Consider the following 19,892-nt stretch of genomic DNA (forward strand, 5'->3'; position numbering starts at 1 on the left):
TGATATACATAGAAAGAAAGCAAATTTCAGCAGCTTTCTGAATTTTCAATAATATACAAGGTGTTTCATTTAAAATAATCAAATTTCAGCAACTTTTTCAAGCAAACGAAAAAACTGTATTTTTTTACCACCCTGTATTGAAGTAACGGAGATTAGGCTGACGTGTGGGAAGTGTCCAAGTATCACCTAACTCCAAACCAAATTTCGATATCATAGTACTTCCTAACTAAAAGATATCGGCATTTTTAGAAGTAATGATTTTCGAAGAAAAAAATTGAAATTAATTTTAATTTCGAAAACGGTAACAGATAGGTATAGGGAAACATCAAGAAAAGTTGTCGGGCAATTGTTGGAGATTCCAAAAATAATATTATATATAGAGTGTTCCATTTGAAAAATCAAAGTTGCTACTGCTTTCTAATAGAAGCGGCAACACCGCATTGCCAAAAATATTTTAGTTGGCTAGAGAATGTCCGAATATGCCCTTCATTAAATTTTCAAAGTGATCCGTTGTCTGGTTCACCAGAAACGTCTAATGTGCCATCCACCGTGAATCAGCCTGTATATGAATTTCAGTTTGACTCACGGTGTATACTCATGAAAAAAGGATAACAAAGCTGTTTTTGTTCAAATAACTGAAACGATTTTTTTATTCACAACAAGATAACTCTGAGATAATAAATAATTGAATGTATATATCTGTTATTTATAATATTTCTCACCTCAACATGCTCTGTGCCTGTTTGGCGACGCTATCGGGGTACTCCGATTTGATCACGTTTATTTCTGAGGTGGTAAGTCCCAGTTGATTGGCCAGTGGAACCCAATCTTCGCCAAGAAGATTGCTCATGTCCGCCAGCCTAGGATCAGGTCGATAGTAGTCGAAATTCTCTGAGAGGAAGGTGTACTTCCTTAAAGAATCTGTGTCGGTTAATGATATCGTATCTGTCACTATGTCATCTGGTAGTACAATATTGAGGATACATATAGGTTGTTGAGGAGGTTCGCCTTTTGGTACCTGAAAATAATATATTAAATGAGTAAATAAGATACTGATATTTTGGAGAATGGAGGTTCTCATTTTCTATTTCGGAATGGTTCCTTTGAAAACTGAATGGAACATGAAATATAACCGGTGTTCCGAAAATAGGTCGCCAACTTTTGGTTGTTTGTTGTAGCTTCATATACTTTATTATTGAAATTATTTTTTCGGAGAATATAAAAAAATGGAAAAAGAAAATGTTATTTTATTCGAAGTGTACTATGACGATGTAATAATAAATATTCGGGAAAACGTTTCATGTCAACATGGCCACTATCAACTTTTTTTTAGAATATGGACCTATCTTTCTCATTACAGACATTGATGTATATCACATTTGATATTTTTATAGCGTTTTATTTGAAATAACCACCATCATGAGTGACAACAATTTTAAATTACGGTTCTGTCGTTACACCTTTTGTATATTGTTTCAGTTTCTTCGAAATATAATTCTCAGATAACCCAATAAATTCTATATCTGGGTACTCTGACACAATAAAAATTGATTTTAGAAATTTTTATATTGCCGTAATCCTTCTTTCATGGTTTATTATCAAGAGAGAGAGAGAGAGAGATATACTTTATCGTCTAAGAAATATTGACAATTGACAAAGCATGTTAGGAAAAAATGTTGGAGTGCTTTTATAAATATACAAAATATTTTCAAAAGTGGAATAGTCCCATACTAATCAGCTAAAAAATTAACATATGTCCAATATAAAAAATGATATCACATGAATGTTTACTAAAAAACAAATAAGATATAAATAATTGAACATTTTATTAAAACAACGATAAAAATAAAATAAAAACAACAATAAAAATTAATTGGCGCTCCGGGGCGACTTCATTGATTCCAGTGGCGCATTTGCTTTTTCAGCTGCAGGAAAACCCGGAAAAACCTGCAGCACCCCATCATATAAAGATCTTGATCTAACAATGTCCTCTCTCTTATAAAACAGAATGTAGGGTGTCTCCAGAGGCTCCAATAAATTCAATGCATCGCCAGAACACTTCGTGACACGACTATCGTCAATCTTAAACCAGTTTGTTTCTTCTTTGACCAAGGCGTAATAATGATCAAATTCAACGCCAGAACCACAGTGAACAATGACTGCATGAATATTATAATAGTGGTCTGCTAGGTTGAAATGTTCATCTATTTCGAACCTTCCAAAGAGTTTCTTGCTTCCGTTAGAGGTTGAGTCTTGTTTGAAAATCATCAATGTTATTATTAGATTGACTAGTGCCTCAGCTATACTTGTTTGACAATACAGTCGATCATCACCTGTTGAAAATTCCATTTTCAGATGATTTAACATTAAGTTTTGCACGGATTGGTTATTAGTCACATTAGGAAAAGCTAGATGAAGTTCCAGAAATTCACATAAGTTTTCGGTACTTCTCGAACATTTACCACAAAGTAAACAAGTAAGGATTTTTCCAGCAAAAGATATAAATAATAGACCGTACTTGGCTACCCATCTTGAAGAAAACTTTGGATAGTGGCGAAATGGCAACAAACTGATATCGGAGAGTACCTTGTATTACATCGAATATTTCAGTTGTCAATCAACAACATTGATATAATTTCATATTTCAAAACTTCTTTGACATCTGTCGAAGAAGTAAAGAAATGAGCTCTCAAAAAAGGAATAACTGCGTATATATTCGAATTTTTATCCATTTCTGAAGACGGAGACAGATTTTGGCCTCCGAAACGTAAAAGATAAGTATAATTTCTTAATAATTTTTTTTGATAGGCAAAATTGTGAAATACGACAAGTTACTGATGAATAGAAGATTTTTCTTTGTGAAAAATACTTTGATTTTCACGCAGTAACTTATCGGGGTAAACTAAAAAGTTTGCCCTTCTACACTTGTATAAAGTTCTCCATTATGATTTTTATATTTTTTCAGATTGTGGAAGGTAACAATTACCCAAAAAAAGGTCGATAAAAAACTGATTTTTTCCTCCACAAAAAATGACTTTCGTTGAATATAAATAATATATATTGAAAATGAAATCATATCTAAAATTGAATCATAGCAGAGTTTTATTGTGAAATTTCTCGATATTATAGACTTTTTTGAGTAGAGCTTCTCTCATTCTTTTTCAGAATTTGTAATAAATTTTCTCATTCCTGATTTCCGAGATTACGTGATTAAAAATTTTTTTTAGCTTTCAAAGTAGATTTCGGAATAGGGAGAGGTATTTTATTTCCCGATATTTGCCTATGTCAAATGAAATATGATAGAAGGCAAAACATATTTCATTTGACTGCTTGATTTTGGGGTATCAACTAACTGTATTATGTTTTTGTGTATCAGACATACAGACTTTAGAATGAAAATGCAGATGAGGGTTTGAATGCCCTTGCTGATAAATGATGGTTTATAGAGTTCACGCATTCTAACTTTGCATAGGTATCTAACTCCCCTAATTGTTGTAATTCTTTACTACAAAATCCCCAAAAAGCAATTCCATACCTCAAATGAGCCTCAACCATCTTCGCTGTAGATGTGCTCAGTTCATTTGAGACGACTCTAAGTGCATAACATCCCGCCGCTAGTTTTTTTTTGTCAGTGCTTGATATGCAGATCAAATTTCAGTTTGTCATCAATAAATATTCCGAGGAATTTTGTATTATTTTTGTTCTCTAAAGTTTGTCCATTTAAGCTCAACTCATCACAGAAGGTGCTAAAGATAAGTATAGGTGATTTATTTGTATTGAAACATAAGTAATTGGAATCACAGCGTTTTCTTACCATTTCAAGATCACTAGAGATACTTAGATATTTCAATTGCTGAGCTTTTTTTCATGCCAGAGGATGATGGTGTCTTATGCAAAAAGTGAAAAATTTATGGAGACCTCATACTTTACAGGGGTGATTAAGAAAGTTTGCCTTTTCACACCTATATGAAGTTCTGCAATACATTTTTATATTTTTTCAGTACGTGAAAGATGAAAATATCAAAGGAGGGGCGATGGACAATTCTGATTTCCTCTACAAAAAAGGTTTTTGGTAGGATTCATTATCCTGTTCGCTGAAAAAATAATGAATTACCAAACATGCGCCAAACTTACTGACTATCACAAGAAAACAAGTATAGCTGGGGCACCAGTCAATCTAACAATGGCACTGATTATCTTCAAATTTGACTCAACCTCTGACGGATGCACCAAATTCTTATGAAAGTTCGAAATAGATGAACATTTCAATCTAGCAGACAACTATTATAATCTTCATGCAGTCATTGTTCACTGTGGTTCTGGCGTTGAATCAGGTCATTATTACGCAACTGGTCAAAGACGAAACGGACTGGTTTAAGTTTGACGATAGTCATGTTACTAAGTGTTCTGGCAAAGTTCTGAATTCATTGGAACCTCCGGAGACACCCTACATTTTGTTTCATGAAAGAGAGAACATTGGCGGATCAAGATCTTCAGATGATGTGGTGCTGCAGGTTTTTCCGGGTTTTCCTGAAGCTGCAAAAGCAAATGCGCCACTGGAATCAATGAAGTCGCCCCGGAGCACCAATTGATTTTTGTTGTTTCATAATTTATTGATTTGTATTACTTTTTTCTTCAATAAAACAAATACTTTTTGTTTATAAACTCAATTGTTATATTTAGAAATGTTAGACTAGAAATATATCAAGAACAACTTGTAAAACTGAAACAGAAAATTGGATTTGGTGTCAAATAGGATCCAAATATTATATTTACCTTAGGTTCTTTCATGAAAAGACACCTGCTAACAGCTTCAGCATGCTGGTCTTTAACTCTCACAGAATATGGAAGCCTATTCTCTCTAAATGCCCTGAAGGAGAACGAAAGCTGTTCCCCACTCTTGGTTATCGGTACCAAATTTCCAGCAAATTCGACGTATTGTTGTTTTCCTTCGAGTACTTCTACGTCTCTGCTTTTTGCTACCTCCGTGAAGTGTTCTTGATGTTCAAGAGTCTTATCCTCTTTGTCGTCAGTCATACAAAATACCCTCAATCTTGCTTCCAGAGGATCGACTCGTTTTGCGAATACCACGAATTTTGCCATGAACGGGACATGAATCGCCTCCCTGAATAAACAAAAAAATTAGTTGCTTCATCTGTATAGAACAGAAGATATAGAAATATACAGAATAATTTATATAAGTGGAAAGTGTCGAATATACAGTGCATTTCTTTAATGTCCCCCCTTTTAATTTTTTTAACGGGTCAACTCAAAAAATTGAAATTCGAAATAATGAAATTAGTGCATGAATACTTACTTCATTTTGAAGTGAAATTGACAAATTAAACTTTCAAGATGGCGACTGGGCGCCATCTGGGAAAAAAATTTAATGAAAAAGGGGTCTTACGATACATCATGTCGAAAATTCTGACGAACATTTCACAACTCTGAAATATGAAGTCAATATCTTCACCTACTACGAAATGCGGAACATTTAATAATTTCTTGAAGGCAAACACATTAATATAGATATTTCTAGAAATATTCCTTTTTATCTACCATATGGCAATTTCAATAACCCGATAAGGTTTTTTTAAGTTATTTTCTGTTGAAAAAAAACGTGAAAAAATGTCAGTAGGACAATGAACAACACTTTTTCCGGGAACCACATACCCAACATCCAGACAAATAAGAAACTATTTGATACTATTTTTCCCAGTCGTTGGATTGGCCGTCGAGGTCCTACGGAATGGCCAGCCCGCTCGCCAGATTTGACACCTTTGGACTTTTCGTTATATGACTATTTGAAGTAAAAGGTGAACGGAAGTGAACTTGCTTCAATATTGGATATACGGCAGAGAATAATTAATATTTGTAGAGTTATTGACGTTACTGTGTTCGAAAATGTTCGGCGTGAAATATCGGATATGCTGTTCATATGTCAAGAAGTTCAAGGCAACCATTTCGAGCATCTTTTGAACTGAACTCAAGCGTATTACCTCATTATGTAGTTAAATGTCAATGTATTCAGGCAATTATTAAAAGTTCCGCTATTTTGTAGTAGTTGAAGATATTGACATTATATTCTAGGGTTGTGAAGCATTTGTCAGGAGCTTCAAAATGATGTGTCACAAAACCCCCCTTCATTCAATTTTTTTCCCAGATGGCGCCCAGTCGCCATCTTAAAAGTTTCATCTGTCAATTTCACTTCAAAATGAAGTATTCATGTATTTATTTCACTATTCCAAATTTTTTTTTTTTAGTTGACCCGTTCAAAAAATTCAATGTGGGGACATAAAAGAAATGCACTGTATAATATTTTCAAATGTTAGAGAAATCAGAATTTTCAATAATATTGTGTAGTTCCTAAGTTTTATTTTTTCAAAAAACTGACTCCTTGAATCAAAAAGTATAATCGAGGTACTGAACGATTTAGAATGGCGTTTGAAATATTAAAACATTTCAAAGGACTTACGAAAATTTCTGGTATGAATGATTTTTATATTTTGCAAAAACTCATAGACTATTAAGGAAATCTGAACACTGACAAAAATATTTGAAGAAAAAGAAGTATGCTACAAAAAAGACTGGTTCTCAGGAACCATAACAAAAATATATCCGCCAGCGTTAGTCGAATCATGCACTTGAAAAAACAAAATAATGGACAAAAAACTGGTATTGATATAATCTAGATGAATGAAGGATATAATATAATCTGTTGGTAAAAACTGTTATTTCAAGTAACAGGTCATCAATAAATTTGCTAGATACTTTTGTTCTTTGAAAAATTGGGTATTTTTTTCACTTCTTGAAACTATAATTCAAAGACTTAAAAAAGATTCAAATATTGCAAAAGTACATAATCAAGTGAAAAAAAGTGGTTGGGCTTCTTCCAATATCTTCAAATATCACAACCAGATGTAACTGTTTCGAAGCTATTTTTTGGGTTTGATAACCAAGGTATGTAGGTTTTCATGCTTGATGTTTTATCTTCTCCCACGGTAGACATTATTGAATGGGATGAGTCAATGGACTTAATGCTCGGGTTATTCTTACAGTAAATACTATATTCAAGGTTGAAGTCTCTGGTTTTGATGCATTGATTCTTGATTTCTACTGATGAAATAAAATGACCCTTTTTAAAAAGTGTAATTCAGTGCAGATAGTCAGAATCTTCTACCGAAATTGTCTTTGGATTTCTTTTATTTCTAGTTTTGAGTTATAGCTCTGAATTCCATCAAGCACTCCTGGCCCTCTGTATCTGTAGAGTAGGGAGGGTGAGTGTAAGTTCACAGCACTTAGGCCACATGTGACCCATTTTACATCCTCCCGAGGAGTTGTCCTCCTAGGTCATCGTCCATTCTGTCCTTTTCAGGAAGGTGGACAGGTCACTGGGAGACATCTCCCAGTTACCTGTACCACTTCTACCAAGGTATTTTACCTCTTCAGAGAAGTTTAGTTTGCTTTTGAAGATTTCGGGAGGTTTCAAGCCCGTTAAACTTCTTTTCCTGGTGAAAAAGACCATCTCAGTCTTCTTGGGATTGATCGACAGTGAGTGTTCCTTACACCACCCTGGTCCCTTCAAATGGTATGTTCGACCACTTCTGATTTGTCGATATGCCCCGGGCGACAATTTCTCCTGTGTTGGGAGAGCCGTGTATAAACATTTCTCATTGTGATTCTAATGTGAACCGATCCTCATATACAAGGGATCGAGCAAACACACGGTGTTGATGAAGACTCTCTGGGATCATTGGCTGACCTTTGAGTCTCTCTGATGGTACAACATGAAATCGGTATCAGGCCAACGAAAACTATTATAAAAAGTCTAAGGGTCAACTGAGAACCCAAGAGAGCCTTCAGCCCGGTATACACCGGGGGTATACCGGATCCCTGGTTGCTACGAGTCGGCCTAAAATGGAACTAAGAAAAGTAATTTAGATACTCGGCTCCCTGACACTCGACTCATCTGGTGCATACAATCAATTCGGCAGTAGCTTGTGTAGGGCTTCTCAACTTCCTGAAAGAACGTTCCCTGCAAGTGGTCGTCGATGGATATCCTTGGAATACTTCCACCATCAACGCTGGTGTTCCCCAGGGGTATATATTGTCTTCAACCCTATTTTTTGTATGGCAACGACTTATTGGGGAAAACCAAGAATCCAATATATTGATATGCTGACGACAGGGCATCATCTGCGGATGCACATCTTCACCGGCAGCAGGAGGTTCAACATCTTGATGAGGATCTAGAAGTAATTTCGAATATGGGTGAAAGTTATCAGGTTCCATTTAATGCCACAAAAACCTAGGCATCGGTTTTCTCCAAATAGATAAATGCTTCCGTATCGGATATAATAATGTCAGGTCAGACAATTCCACTTTCTGCCTTGGTTAGGGGTTGGAATGAACACCAATATGTCTTGGCCCAATCGAGATGTGCAAAGGCTGCTTCTCAAAAGCTTGAAACACTGTTCCGAACCAGAAAATTGTACACACCTCAGCAACTTTTGATGCTTCATAAAGCCCAGATCAGACCTTCTTTGGAGTATTGTTCTTATGTATGGGGCTTCGCCCCGAAACATACCCTAAAGCTGCTGAATTCCATCCAGAAAAGAGCCATCCGCCTGATTGGAGACGGGAACATCACTTGCAACCTTAATAGACTGGAAGGTTGGAGATTTGTATCTCTTCTATAGATATTTTCACGGGAAGTGTTCGAGTGACTTGGCACAATCGATTCCACCAAGAGCGGTACATAACAGAAATACGTGACGGACCGTGGCTGCTTATCGTTTCGAGGTTTAACTCAGTACACTTCGAACTCCACTGTTTAAGAACTGTTTCATTTGGAGAATTGGGTTTGAGTTGAATGAACTTCCTGAGAACGTTTTTCCAAATGGATTCAATCTCCAGCGATTCAAACCCAATGTGAATCATTATTTTCGCACAGGCACCGCTTGAAGAGCGCCTTAAGGATTTTTCTGTAGTACTTGTGTTTCGCCTTCATAAAAACAGTACATTCACTCTGCGAAATTACCAGAATTATCCAGGTGCTTGATAAATGGATGGATGGAAATGAAAATTCAAAAACACGGAAACAATTTCAATTGAAAAGAAAAGAGAATCAATATTAATAATATCGATAACCATCCGGAACAATAGCTTCGACACAATCTCATAAACTATTTAATTATTCTGACATCTGAAAATGTTAATTCAAGGGCAGGGAATTACGAATGTATTGAAGACGTACAAAAGTAGTTTCTTCATGACCGGTAAAAGAATAACGATGTGAGAGAAAAAGCATATGCTCCAGAAATAAGTACAATTTTCTCATAACGTTTCTTGAAAAGATTTTTCAATATCTTCAAATTCATTTCGCTGGAATCGATTGTTCGAAAACTGTTTTGGGCTAGAAAGTCTTTGAGGTGTGTCATCTATCTTTCACTCTAACGTTCTAAGTTCAATTCAGAATATTTGGTATACACAGATATATAGCTCCTGAGAATATGAGCAGGGGCTCATTCCGAATGGTATGTACCTGGAGGATTTTACAATGGGTGAAAAATTACGATTGTTATAAACAACGGAATGAAGGAAAAATGTGGAATACCGATTTCCTCTTGATGACATTGAAACTATGAATATTTAAGGAATGAAACAAAAAGATTCCTGAAGAGGAAAAATTTTCCATAAAATAAAAAGTCCCGACTGTCGAAAATGTATCCTCCATTATTTATTATTTTAATTCAACAGTGGAAATGAGGTTCCGCGCGTCTATTTCATCACAGACGCATAGACCACAAAAATAGCGTTCCACCGAAAAATTTTTTTCATCATTAAATGTTTATTTGAAAATAAGAAAAAATGATGGGTCATACAAAACATTTCAAAGAATAAGGTTCTATTGGAAAAAATGTCCTCATTTTTCAAGAAATTATTATTTCGTGAATTGATAAATTATTATCGGATCTCTGCTCTGAGAAATAGTTGAATGATGAATAATTTGAATAATGAACCTGAAAAAATTTTGATTCGTGTAGCTTTTGTTATATTCATACTTAAGAAACATATGGGATAAAAGTTCATGAATGATTTTTATTTTGTTAATATTTTTTTTCAAGTGAAAAATTTGTATGAAAAAAATGAGGGTGAAGTTTTGATTCCAAGATTATTTCATTAAGATATGTCAGTTATTGATCACGATTGTAATTTTTCACGGCATTTGTTAACGAACTTATTGAAAACAGTAGTTAAATAGTTTTCATACATCAGAACCAAGTTGTCGTCATTATATCAATATCTTCGTCAATTCATATCTAACAGGGTAAACTTCTATTTTTATGTTCTGAATCGCAAGTCCAACCTGAATTTTTGGGAAGTCATAAATGTATAACTTTCAGAGATCAGAGTTTCAGAAATCAAAAAATAAGTTGTTGATGGTTCACGTTCACTTGGAAAGGTGAAACAAATGAAAACATCAAATCAAAATCAATATACTGCAAGATTCTCACTTAAAGTTCAATAAATCTTTACATCACATTAAAAGGCCTGCCTAGACTATCAAAGCACTGTGAATGATATTTACACACTCAGGTATTCATCCGACAGAGTTCTGATGAGTTATTTGAAACAACATAAAGTGGCTTCAGATTACCAGAAATTAATTCAATTTCGATTTTGATAAATTAACCAACTGACACGTGACCTAAATCAGCAACACACCTATGAAACTTCTCAAAATAGCGGTAAATATCACTGGAGTTTTTTCTCAACACCAAACCGTTATTTGAACACTTCTGCACGTGTTTCGATCATCAAGTAATCATCTTCAAGAGGAAGATCAAACTAACTAACAGTTAGTTTGATTTTCTTCTTGCAGATCAACCTAAGTAACAGTTAGTTTGATCTTCCCCTTGAAGATGATCACTTGGTGATCGAAACACGTGCCGAGTTGTTAAAATAACGGTTAGGTGTTGTAAAAAAACTCCATTGATATACATCACTTCACCAAAAGTTCCAAACAGTGCATCACAAGATAGCAGTAATCGATTTATTCTACTTACTTGTATAATTCGGTCGCCATTTTTGTAGCATCGCCGATATTTCGACAGTCCATTAACCAAAATCTTGCCGAAACTGTCGTTGTGAAAGACACACAGTCGTTGACGAATGTAAGTGGGGTTGAACCAGTAACATCTTCCCATTGTGCCCTCGTCGTTCCACCTGTTGAAATAATTCGATATCAAACTATCCACATGGTTCTGTAGTTTATCCCAACATGCATTTATTTCTTTGTTCGATAGATTTGCAACTCCAAAGGATATGACAATCTTCCAAACGTAGTTAAATCTTACCACGGTTCAGCGACATGAACAAGGATAATAACATGAGATGATTTTTTTATGTATCTATATACAGGCTGTTTTTTGTAGCTGATCCCTCGGAAACGATAAGACGTACAAAGTCAGTTGAATCGAATGAAGGTTTCCAATTCTGGAGAACTAGAATAATCTTTCGTCGAGAATATCAGTGATTGTTTTTTAAATATTAGTCAAAAGCTAGAACTGTCGTCTTTTATTTTTTGGCTCTTCCGCCTCTATTTCGAATGATATAAAAAAAGGCAGAGAACCTTTCGATATATTCTGATACAAACCAACTTGTAATGCGACGTGTCGTTCCTTAGATTTCATCATCAACCTACTTTTTTCAAACATGGACCTCTTGTGTTTTTCATCGATTTTTGTAGCCACTGTAGTATCAAATTCAGCTATATATTACAATACCGTGTATGGAAAAATTCAATTGATGATGAAATCTGATGAACGAAACGTCGCACAACGAATGTTTGAAATACAAACTGAGTGGAGAAAAGTATCTTCTGTATAATTCAGTGTTCATATAGAAGTATTTGTTTCGAAAGAATTTTTTTCTTTCGTGTAATTCAATGATTATATGAAAGTAGCTGTTTCAGGAGGACATTCTTTCAGTTTGTGTCTGAAAGTTACTTCTTTGCATGATCTACACATCTATGTATAGAGTTACTTAATTTAGAATTGATTACTTCCTTCCTTTCTTTGGAAGATTCCCTCATCCTTGTTTTTTATATCAAGATGGAGTAGTGGAAAGCCAAAAACTTTCTTTCCCAAAAATTAATGACTCCTAAAAATATAACCCCTTCAATTCAAATAAACGGATATCTTGTTGAAGCTACATCTGTCAAATCAGTTGTGATTATTCAACAACACGTGCTAATAATGAAATTATTTTATCATAATCCTTTTATGGTCATCACAATCGTCCTACCGAGGAGATTATTCGCAATACTGTGGACAAATTTGAGTCCACTGGTTCAGTAAACGATCGACCAATACCCGTAGGTCGACGAAACGCAAGATCTGCCGAAAACATCGCCGCTGTGTGTGAGAGTGTGCAGGAGAATTCGACGCGGTCGATTTCGCGTCGCTCACAAAAACTTGGCCTTTCGGAGATCACAACTTGGCGAATAATGCGTCGTAACTTTGGCCTGCACCAGTACAAAATTTAACTGATCCAGGAACCGGAGGAAAACGACGTGTGTTCGCTGAATGGACTCTGGAGCAGATGGCGACTGATCCTAATTCTACTCGAAAAATCATCTTCAGCGATGAGGCCCATTTCTGAATGAATGGATACGTGAACAAACAAAATTGTCCAATTTGGGACGATACCAATCCACATGAGATCTAAGAGCGTCCAATGCATTCCATAAAAGTCACTGTTTGGTATAGATTTTGGGCTGACGGCGTCATTGGTCTATATTTCTCTGAGAACGACGTTGGCCAGGCCATCACTGTCAATGACGAGCACTATAGGTTGTTTCATCAACTACTTTTTTTTGGCCTAAATTGGTCTCAACTTCAGCGATAAGGCTCATTTCTGGATGAATGAATACGTGAACAAACAAAATTATCAAATTTGGGACGATTTCAATCCACATGAGATCCAATAGCGTCCAATGCATTCCATAAAAGTCACTGTTTGGTATAGATATTGGGCTGAAGGCATCACTGGTCCATATTTCTTTGAGAACGACGTTGGCCAGGCCATCACTGTCAACGGCAGGACCTATAGGTCAATCAACTTCTTTTGGCCTGAATTGGATGATGTGGTTTCAGAATGACGGTGCTACACAGCTCATGCCACATTGCCGTTAGACTTTCTCTTGTGGAGTTTTCTGAAGTCGCAGGTGTATGTGAATGAGCCACATATCACAGCGATCCTCGAGTCAACATATCCATCCCTTGCCATTGGTCAAATTCAGCCTAATATATGCGCCAGAGTGGTGAAAAATTGGACGTTTCGAATGCGCTTCACCCAGAAAAGCAGTGGCCGACATTTGATAGCAGGGGAGCCCACGATGCAAAATGGGGATTTACTCGAGCGTTATTGAGACATATTAGGGTTGCAAAGCTTAGATGATGAGGAAAAAAAAATTTGTATAATATAAACCTTTTCGTCGGTGGGGGAAGCGGCTATAGATTTTCAAATATGTAAAAAAATACTGCTGCGTCAGATATTGATAGCATCAATGTCCTACGTATTTTTGATAATGTTGGTATGTTAATCTGATCTTTTGCATGATGTGGGTGGTTGTACGTAAGGGTTGAAAGTGAAAAGAAAAAAATTTGATCGAGCGCATCAGTTTTTCTAAGGGGGTGTTAAGTGCAACAAAAAAAAAGCTCTCATTCAATAATCTGACGATTTCGATCTGACGCAAACTCGCGGCCATTATTATAATGTGCAACAAAAATTCGCCATTTTGAAATATTCAAGCGCATCAGATTAGGATATATATGGTTCATCTTTATGTTTTAGACGTGCTGTCTCATAATCTGTCCATTATCTAGAGGGATTCGCTTAATCTGACGAAAACAACATTTTTTTAAAATTTCTTTCAATTCATTGAACTTGATTAATTGAAAAGCTCAGGAATACTTGTATTTACTTGTATTTATATGAAAAATTTTTTTTCAAATGCTCAAAAAAATTGATTAAACAATGAAGAAAAGAGAAATGAAACTTTCTATGTTTTCTACTACCTTCATTCGTAACTAACTTTACTGCAGTTTCGTCCTATAAGGACATTTTCAAACTTATATATTGTATAAGCTTGAAAATGTCGTTATATATTGTATAAGTTTGGAAATGTCCTTATAGGACTGAACTGCAATAACGTTAGTTACAAATAAAACATAGAAAGTTCAATTTCTCTTTTCTTCATTATGATTTCCTACCACGACGTAACGTCTACATCCATTAATTAATTGATTAATTAATCATCATCTTCATCACGAACTGTGATCAGCTGTGATGGCGTCATGGCAACAGAATTCAGAGCGGGGACGGAGTGAAAGAGTAATAGATAGAGAAAAAGTTAATAGAGAATAGAGGAATAGAAACTCGGAGAGGAAAATATAGGTATCACACAGCTGCATGCATTAAACTTCATCAACGAATTTTTGTTATTTCGGCTTGCAGAAATCAGAGATTATATATTTTTCGTTATCTTTGAATTATTTTCTTCAAAATAAAAAAAAATTAGCTACGCTCGAGAATATCGAAATGACGTTGGTTTTTTACAAATTTGCCCTCCTCTTTCTTTACGTCACTCTCAAATTGTCAGATTACTGGAATATACACTTTTTAGCCTACCTACTACCTTACTCTGATGCGCTCAAGAATTTCTGATGATCATTTTTTTACTAATCTGATCCTTTATTCCTCACAGGCGGCCTTATATATGGGGTTCATATTTGGTGGAGGTACTTAACCGAGTACAAGGTATCCCCCTATATATTAATCTGCCGCGCTGTTCATAATAGGGGGGCCCGCTTGGGCCCCCCTATTATGAACAGTGTTATATTTCACACATAATGGCATCAATAGGTCTTTCACACGAATAAAAAATGTCGATGATATCTCACACAAACTATGTTTTATTTTATTTCATATGTATGAGAATGTATGTGTGATGTATAAGATCAAAACAAATATGAAACATTATTGAAAGTTTCTCTACATCCTCTTTATTCAATTCTAAATGGAGGCGGTAGAGCCTAACATACAATCAGCTAAAATAACGGCCTGTATAAACCAATGAGACAACCCTCACATTTTATTTTTTTTATATAGAGATAGGAAGTTCCTTTGGAGTCAATCATTGATGTATCAGTCAGCACAAGCAATTGATATCTATACATTCATTTTAAAAGTTATTTTTGGCAAAAGTGAAGCAATGCAAGTGTTGAAGCATCAGCAAGAAGCAAAAGCATTCATTTGAATTGTTCCAGAAAAGACCAGTCGAATGGCAACTAACTCAAGATTTTAGAAATTCTTTCACAATTCCTGTTCTTCTGATTTTTATATTCAACGTTTTAAACGACTGATCTGACAAAATAGGGATAAATAACAAAATAAATGCAGCAAATCTATAAGGTGAAATATTGCAACTTGTGTTTTCGTGAATTCGTTAATTATCTTCAAAATAACATAAAATGAACGACTAGAGGCAAAAATATGTCCGTATATTCGAGTTTCGAAGTGAAAATACACAGTTTGGGGTTATTTACAGAAAAAGACGGTTCAAAAATAAATTAATCAATATATCAATAAACATGCGCCTAACGGAAATTATTCCCAATTATTACATTATCGATAGTTATATATCGAATTATTCTGGTTTCAACTGCGTACATTCATTTCTCACATACCTAACAAAAAAATCATATGACCAAGAGAGACATTCTAAAAGGGGGCAGCCCACAAAATTTTAGTTAGTTACCTTTGAGCGATCTTTTCCGAAACACCCCTGGGAACACGCGTGAAAATTTCCGAAAATTGCGCATTAGTTTTACTTGGATAATGAAGCTATGACGTCATCATTAGAATAGTGAAATCAATGAACTTGAAGAAAAACCAAAAATCATAATAAAATAACTTTTATTCCATATTTTTTCATTGTTCAATATTTTGTTGCAGTTTTTCTTTCAGTTTCACAGAAGGTTGTGCTTAATTCTCAAAGTAAAAGCGGACGCCATGATGACATCATTATTGGGAATACACAAAGCGCGAGGCTGGCAAACTTCATTGCATTTTCTATATAAATTGATGATTACTTGGAGTTTATATATGGTTTTTCTCGTTTATAATTCATTTATAATTTCTTCAACCCTATGTTATCAAAAATATGGTAGTTATGAATCATATTTTCTATTTCTATTTCTCACGTTTGGAAATCCTCACATGAAAATGTATTGTACAAATTTTTCTTCCATTTTGAAAGCATATGTACATGCTTTGAAACTAGTCTAAATTGTTTATTATCTAATCTAGTATGTATTTCAAAAAGTCAAGCATGAATAGCATCAACACAAATACCTGAATATAAATATATCTATAATACTTGGCATAGATTCTAAGTAAATGGATTTTCATGAAACTTCTCGATCTTCAGTTGATTCTCAATGATGTACGTTTAAAAAAAATTGGGTAAATGTTCAAATTTCGCGGGCTACGTATATTCGATTAGTGTTTTTTATTTTTTTATGTTGGTACACTCAGTTCGAACATATGTTCATAGTGTCGTTGCTTTTCCAGGTTGAAAGCCGTGGGTTTTTGAAATTTCTTCCTGACGTTTCGCTGGCGCGAGTGGCTAGCTTCTTCAGAGGTTTAACCATCATGGCTTGCTGTCCGATGACTACCCTTTCAGACCTCGTAAAGCGTATTCATGCCTTGTCAGGTAATCAGTTGTATTTGTACCTGAATTTGTACCTGTATTTGTAGCTGCACTCGAACCTGGAACATTAACAATCTTGCTGCCTGTTGTCCTGTTCGTTATTCTCGAATTCTTTAGAATGGGGTTCCATATTTGATTGAGGTTCACCGCTTCTTCTTTTCTGTTAAAATTATTCGTGTGTTTGTGGATCTCTATTGCCTCCCGTACCAGTCGGCTATGGTATCCCTGGTTGGCGGTAATTAGTTCTGTGTTCTCAAACAAAATTCTGTGGTCTCCTTCACTCAGTGCGTGTTCTGCCACAGCTGAGTTGTCTGTTTGGCCTAGTCTGCAGTTTCTTTCATGCTCTTTTAGTCTTGTTCCCATGGATCGTTTGGTGGTTCCGATATATACCTTTCCACAAGTGCACGGAATGCGATAGACCCCTGCTGCTGATAATGGAACTGAAGGAACTGAAGCTGTTCCACCTAGGCTCTATGGGCTTCCGAAAATACACAAAGCCAACATGCCAGTGAGACCGATAGTCAGTACCCCGGGCTCTCCGACCTACCACTTGGCGAGACATCTGACCTCGCTCCTACAACCTCATGTGGAAAATAGCAACTCCTACGTCAAGGATTCGACAGACTTCGTTGGTAAAATTAGAGGCTTAACGCTGGAGCCGACGGATATTCTGGTCAGCTTCGATGTGGTGTCTTTGTTTACCTATGTCCCACAGGAAGACTCTCTGAGGGGGTTAGCCCACGTGCTCCCGAATGACATCGTCGAACTCTTTAGAACAACGGATAGCTTTTCTAGATGTACTAGTAGAACGATGTGGTACCAGACTAACCAAGTGTATCGAAAACCCACACACACGGATAGATACTTGCACGCACTATCGAACCACCATCCTAGCCAAAAGAGAGAAGTGATCTCCACTCTAACGGAACGGGCTCGGAGAATATGTGAACCAGAACATCTGGAGAGGGAACTGAAATACCTGGAAGTGACCTTGAGATCGAATGGATACAGTGCCTCCGAGACCAGAAGAGCCATGAGACCGAAGGGCACCACGGTTCAGAAAGCGAAAAAGGATCAGATGGTTGCACGCGCATATCTACCGTTTGTTCCTATGGTCACGGATAGAATTGGAAAACTATTGGGCAAACACGACATCGAAACAGTCTTCAAACCTACGAGGAAGATACAACAAAGCCTCAGGTCGGCTAAAGACAAAAGAGGCCCATTATCAGCAGCAGAAATCTATCGCATTCCGTGCACTTATGGAAAGGTATATATCGGAACCACCAAACAATCCATGGGAACAAGACTAAAAGAGCATAAAAGTAACTGCAGACTAGGCCAAACAGACAAGTCAGCTGTGGCAGAACACGCACTGAGTGAAGGAGACCATAGAATTTTGTTTGAGAACACAGAACTAATTACCCCCAACCAGGGATACTATAGCCGACTGGTACGGGAGGCAATAGAGATCCACAAACACACGGATAATCTTAACAGAAACGAAGAAGCGGTGAACCTCAATCAAATATGGAACCCCATTCTAAAGAATTCGAGAATAACGAACAGGACAACAGGCAGCAAGATTGTTATTGTTCCAGGTTCAAGTGCAGGTACGAATACAGGTACAAATCCAGGTACAAAAACAACTGATTACCTGACAAGACATAAATATGCTTTACGAAACCTGAAAGAGTAGTCATCGGACAGCAAGCCATGATGGTTAAAACTCTGAAGAAGCTAGCCACTCGCATCAGCGAAACGTGAGGAAGAAATTCCAAAAACCCACGGCTTTCAAACTCGAAAAGCAACGACACTGAAAACCTCAGCCGTGAAAGTCTAAACCATACCAAAGTACAATTCCATAATAGTAGGCACAAAATTCACAGGAATATTATTGCATTAAAACGAAAACATTGTTGCCAAAGTTGTGGTTCTATACGTTTTACCTTTATTTTTCCTTATCTGTTTGGTATAATTTCCGTACGCCACTGCAAAGGACAGACTGAGGCAAAAACGTCAGGCATTTCTGAGAAATTAGTGCCTACCATTTCAGAACTACAGTATAGCATCTTTAGTTTGTTGGCAAGAGGCATGAAAGTTATAAATGTTTTGAGTGTTCGGCGAATTTCTGTCATCGAAAAAATCAATCAAAGAATTTGTTGTGTAAAAAATGGAATTAACTTCTCAGAAACATTCGAAATAATGATAGTGGCATACGGTGATTATACTCTGAGTAATTTTTTTATAAGTGGTACAAGCTGTTCACAAAAGGTCGAGAAGATGTAAATGACGACGCTCGCCCTAGTCACCCCAGCACATCAACAATCGATATAAATGTTGAGAAAAATTGTTATGTACATTCGTTGAATCACTATTAGAGGAGTAACTGAGGATGCTGTCATATCGGTTGGCTCATGATGGGCAGTTTTTGGGAATGGAGCGTTTGTTCCAAGCCGTATTTTGACTAAAAAAACTGTTGCATGAGCATCGCTCAGGGTCATAATTGGTGGCGAATCATGGATATATGGTATACTTCAAGGAGGTTGTATTGATGGCCATGTAACGATTGCGCACGGCTGGTGTGAACCTCGAAGTGAGAATGGGCCAATTGACACTGAGTCTGTGGCGAGAAGCGCTAACTGCGCAACTTTTACGGCAGACAACCAGTATGCAATTGAACCCAGGTTTGTATTTGATAAACCCTACAAAATACTAATGAAACATTTTTGTTCATTGTCACACAAGAATGACGAATTTCTGTCGTATTTTGCCTCCTGTAAGAACCAGGGAAGTTCGAATAAACTCAGCTTTCCTCATTCTTTATATTAAATTCAATATTTTTTGAAGTATGAGGCTACAGAAGTGCTAGATATAGTAATACAGCACTCTTGAAGTGATATTTCATCGATTAATATAATGTTGTTGTACCGCTTGTCTTTTGGCTAGCATATCTTCATATCACCAGCAACGGGAACTAAGTCCCTATGAAATATTGAAAAATGATGAAACAGTGGAGTACATACTTTATGACTGCCCCGCTGGGGACCGAATCAGTTTTTACCTACCTACCAAGTGATAAAACATGTAACAATTCTGTTGGTACCTATCA

The 19,892-nt window shown here is 36.2% G+C and overlaps 1 protein-coding gene across 17 annotated transcripts in view; it reads right to left on the minus strand.

Annotated features, from left to right (window-relative positions):
* The window catches only part of LOC111504733 (uncharacterized), a 398,322-nt gene that overhangs the window by 144,297 nt on the left and 234,133 nt on the right, over window positions 1-19,892 (minus strand). For all 17 annotated transcript variants that reach the window (XM_074178849.1, XM_074178864.1, XM_074178862.1 and 14 more), the window contains 3 exons: window positions 11,070-11,229; window positions 4,777-5,125; window positions 723-1,018 (listed from right to left, as the gene is read on the minus strand). In XM_074178849.1, the coding sequence (XP_074034950.1) occupies window positions 723-1,018; window positions 4,777-5,125; window positions 11,070-11,229 (805 nt within the window). The remainder of the gene's footprint in view (window positions 1-722; window positions 1,019-4,776; window positions 5,126-11,069; window positions 11,230-19,892) is intronic.

Source organism: Leptinotarsa decemlineata, unplaced genomic scaffold (assembly GCF_025532065.1).
Source record: "Leptinotarsa decemlineata unplaced genomic scaffold, Ldec_3_MD MMD2_tig00004307_RagTag_RagTag, whole genome shotgun sequence".
Lineage (NCBI taxonomy): Eukaryota > Metazoa > Arthropoda > Insecta > Coleoptera > Chrysomelidae > Leptinotarsa > Leptinotarsa decemlineata.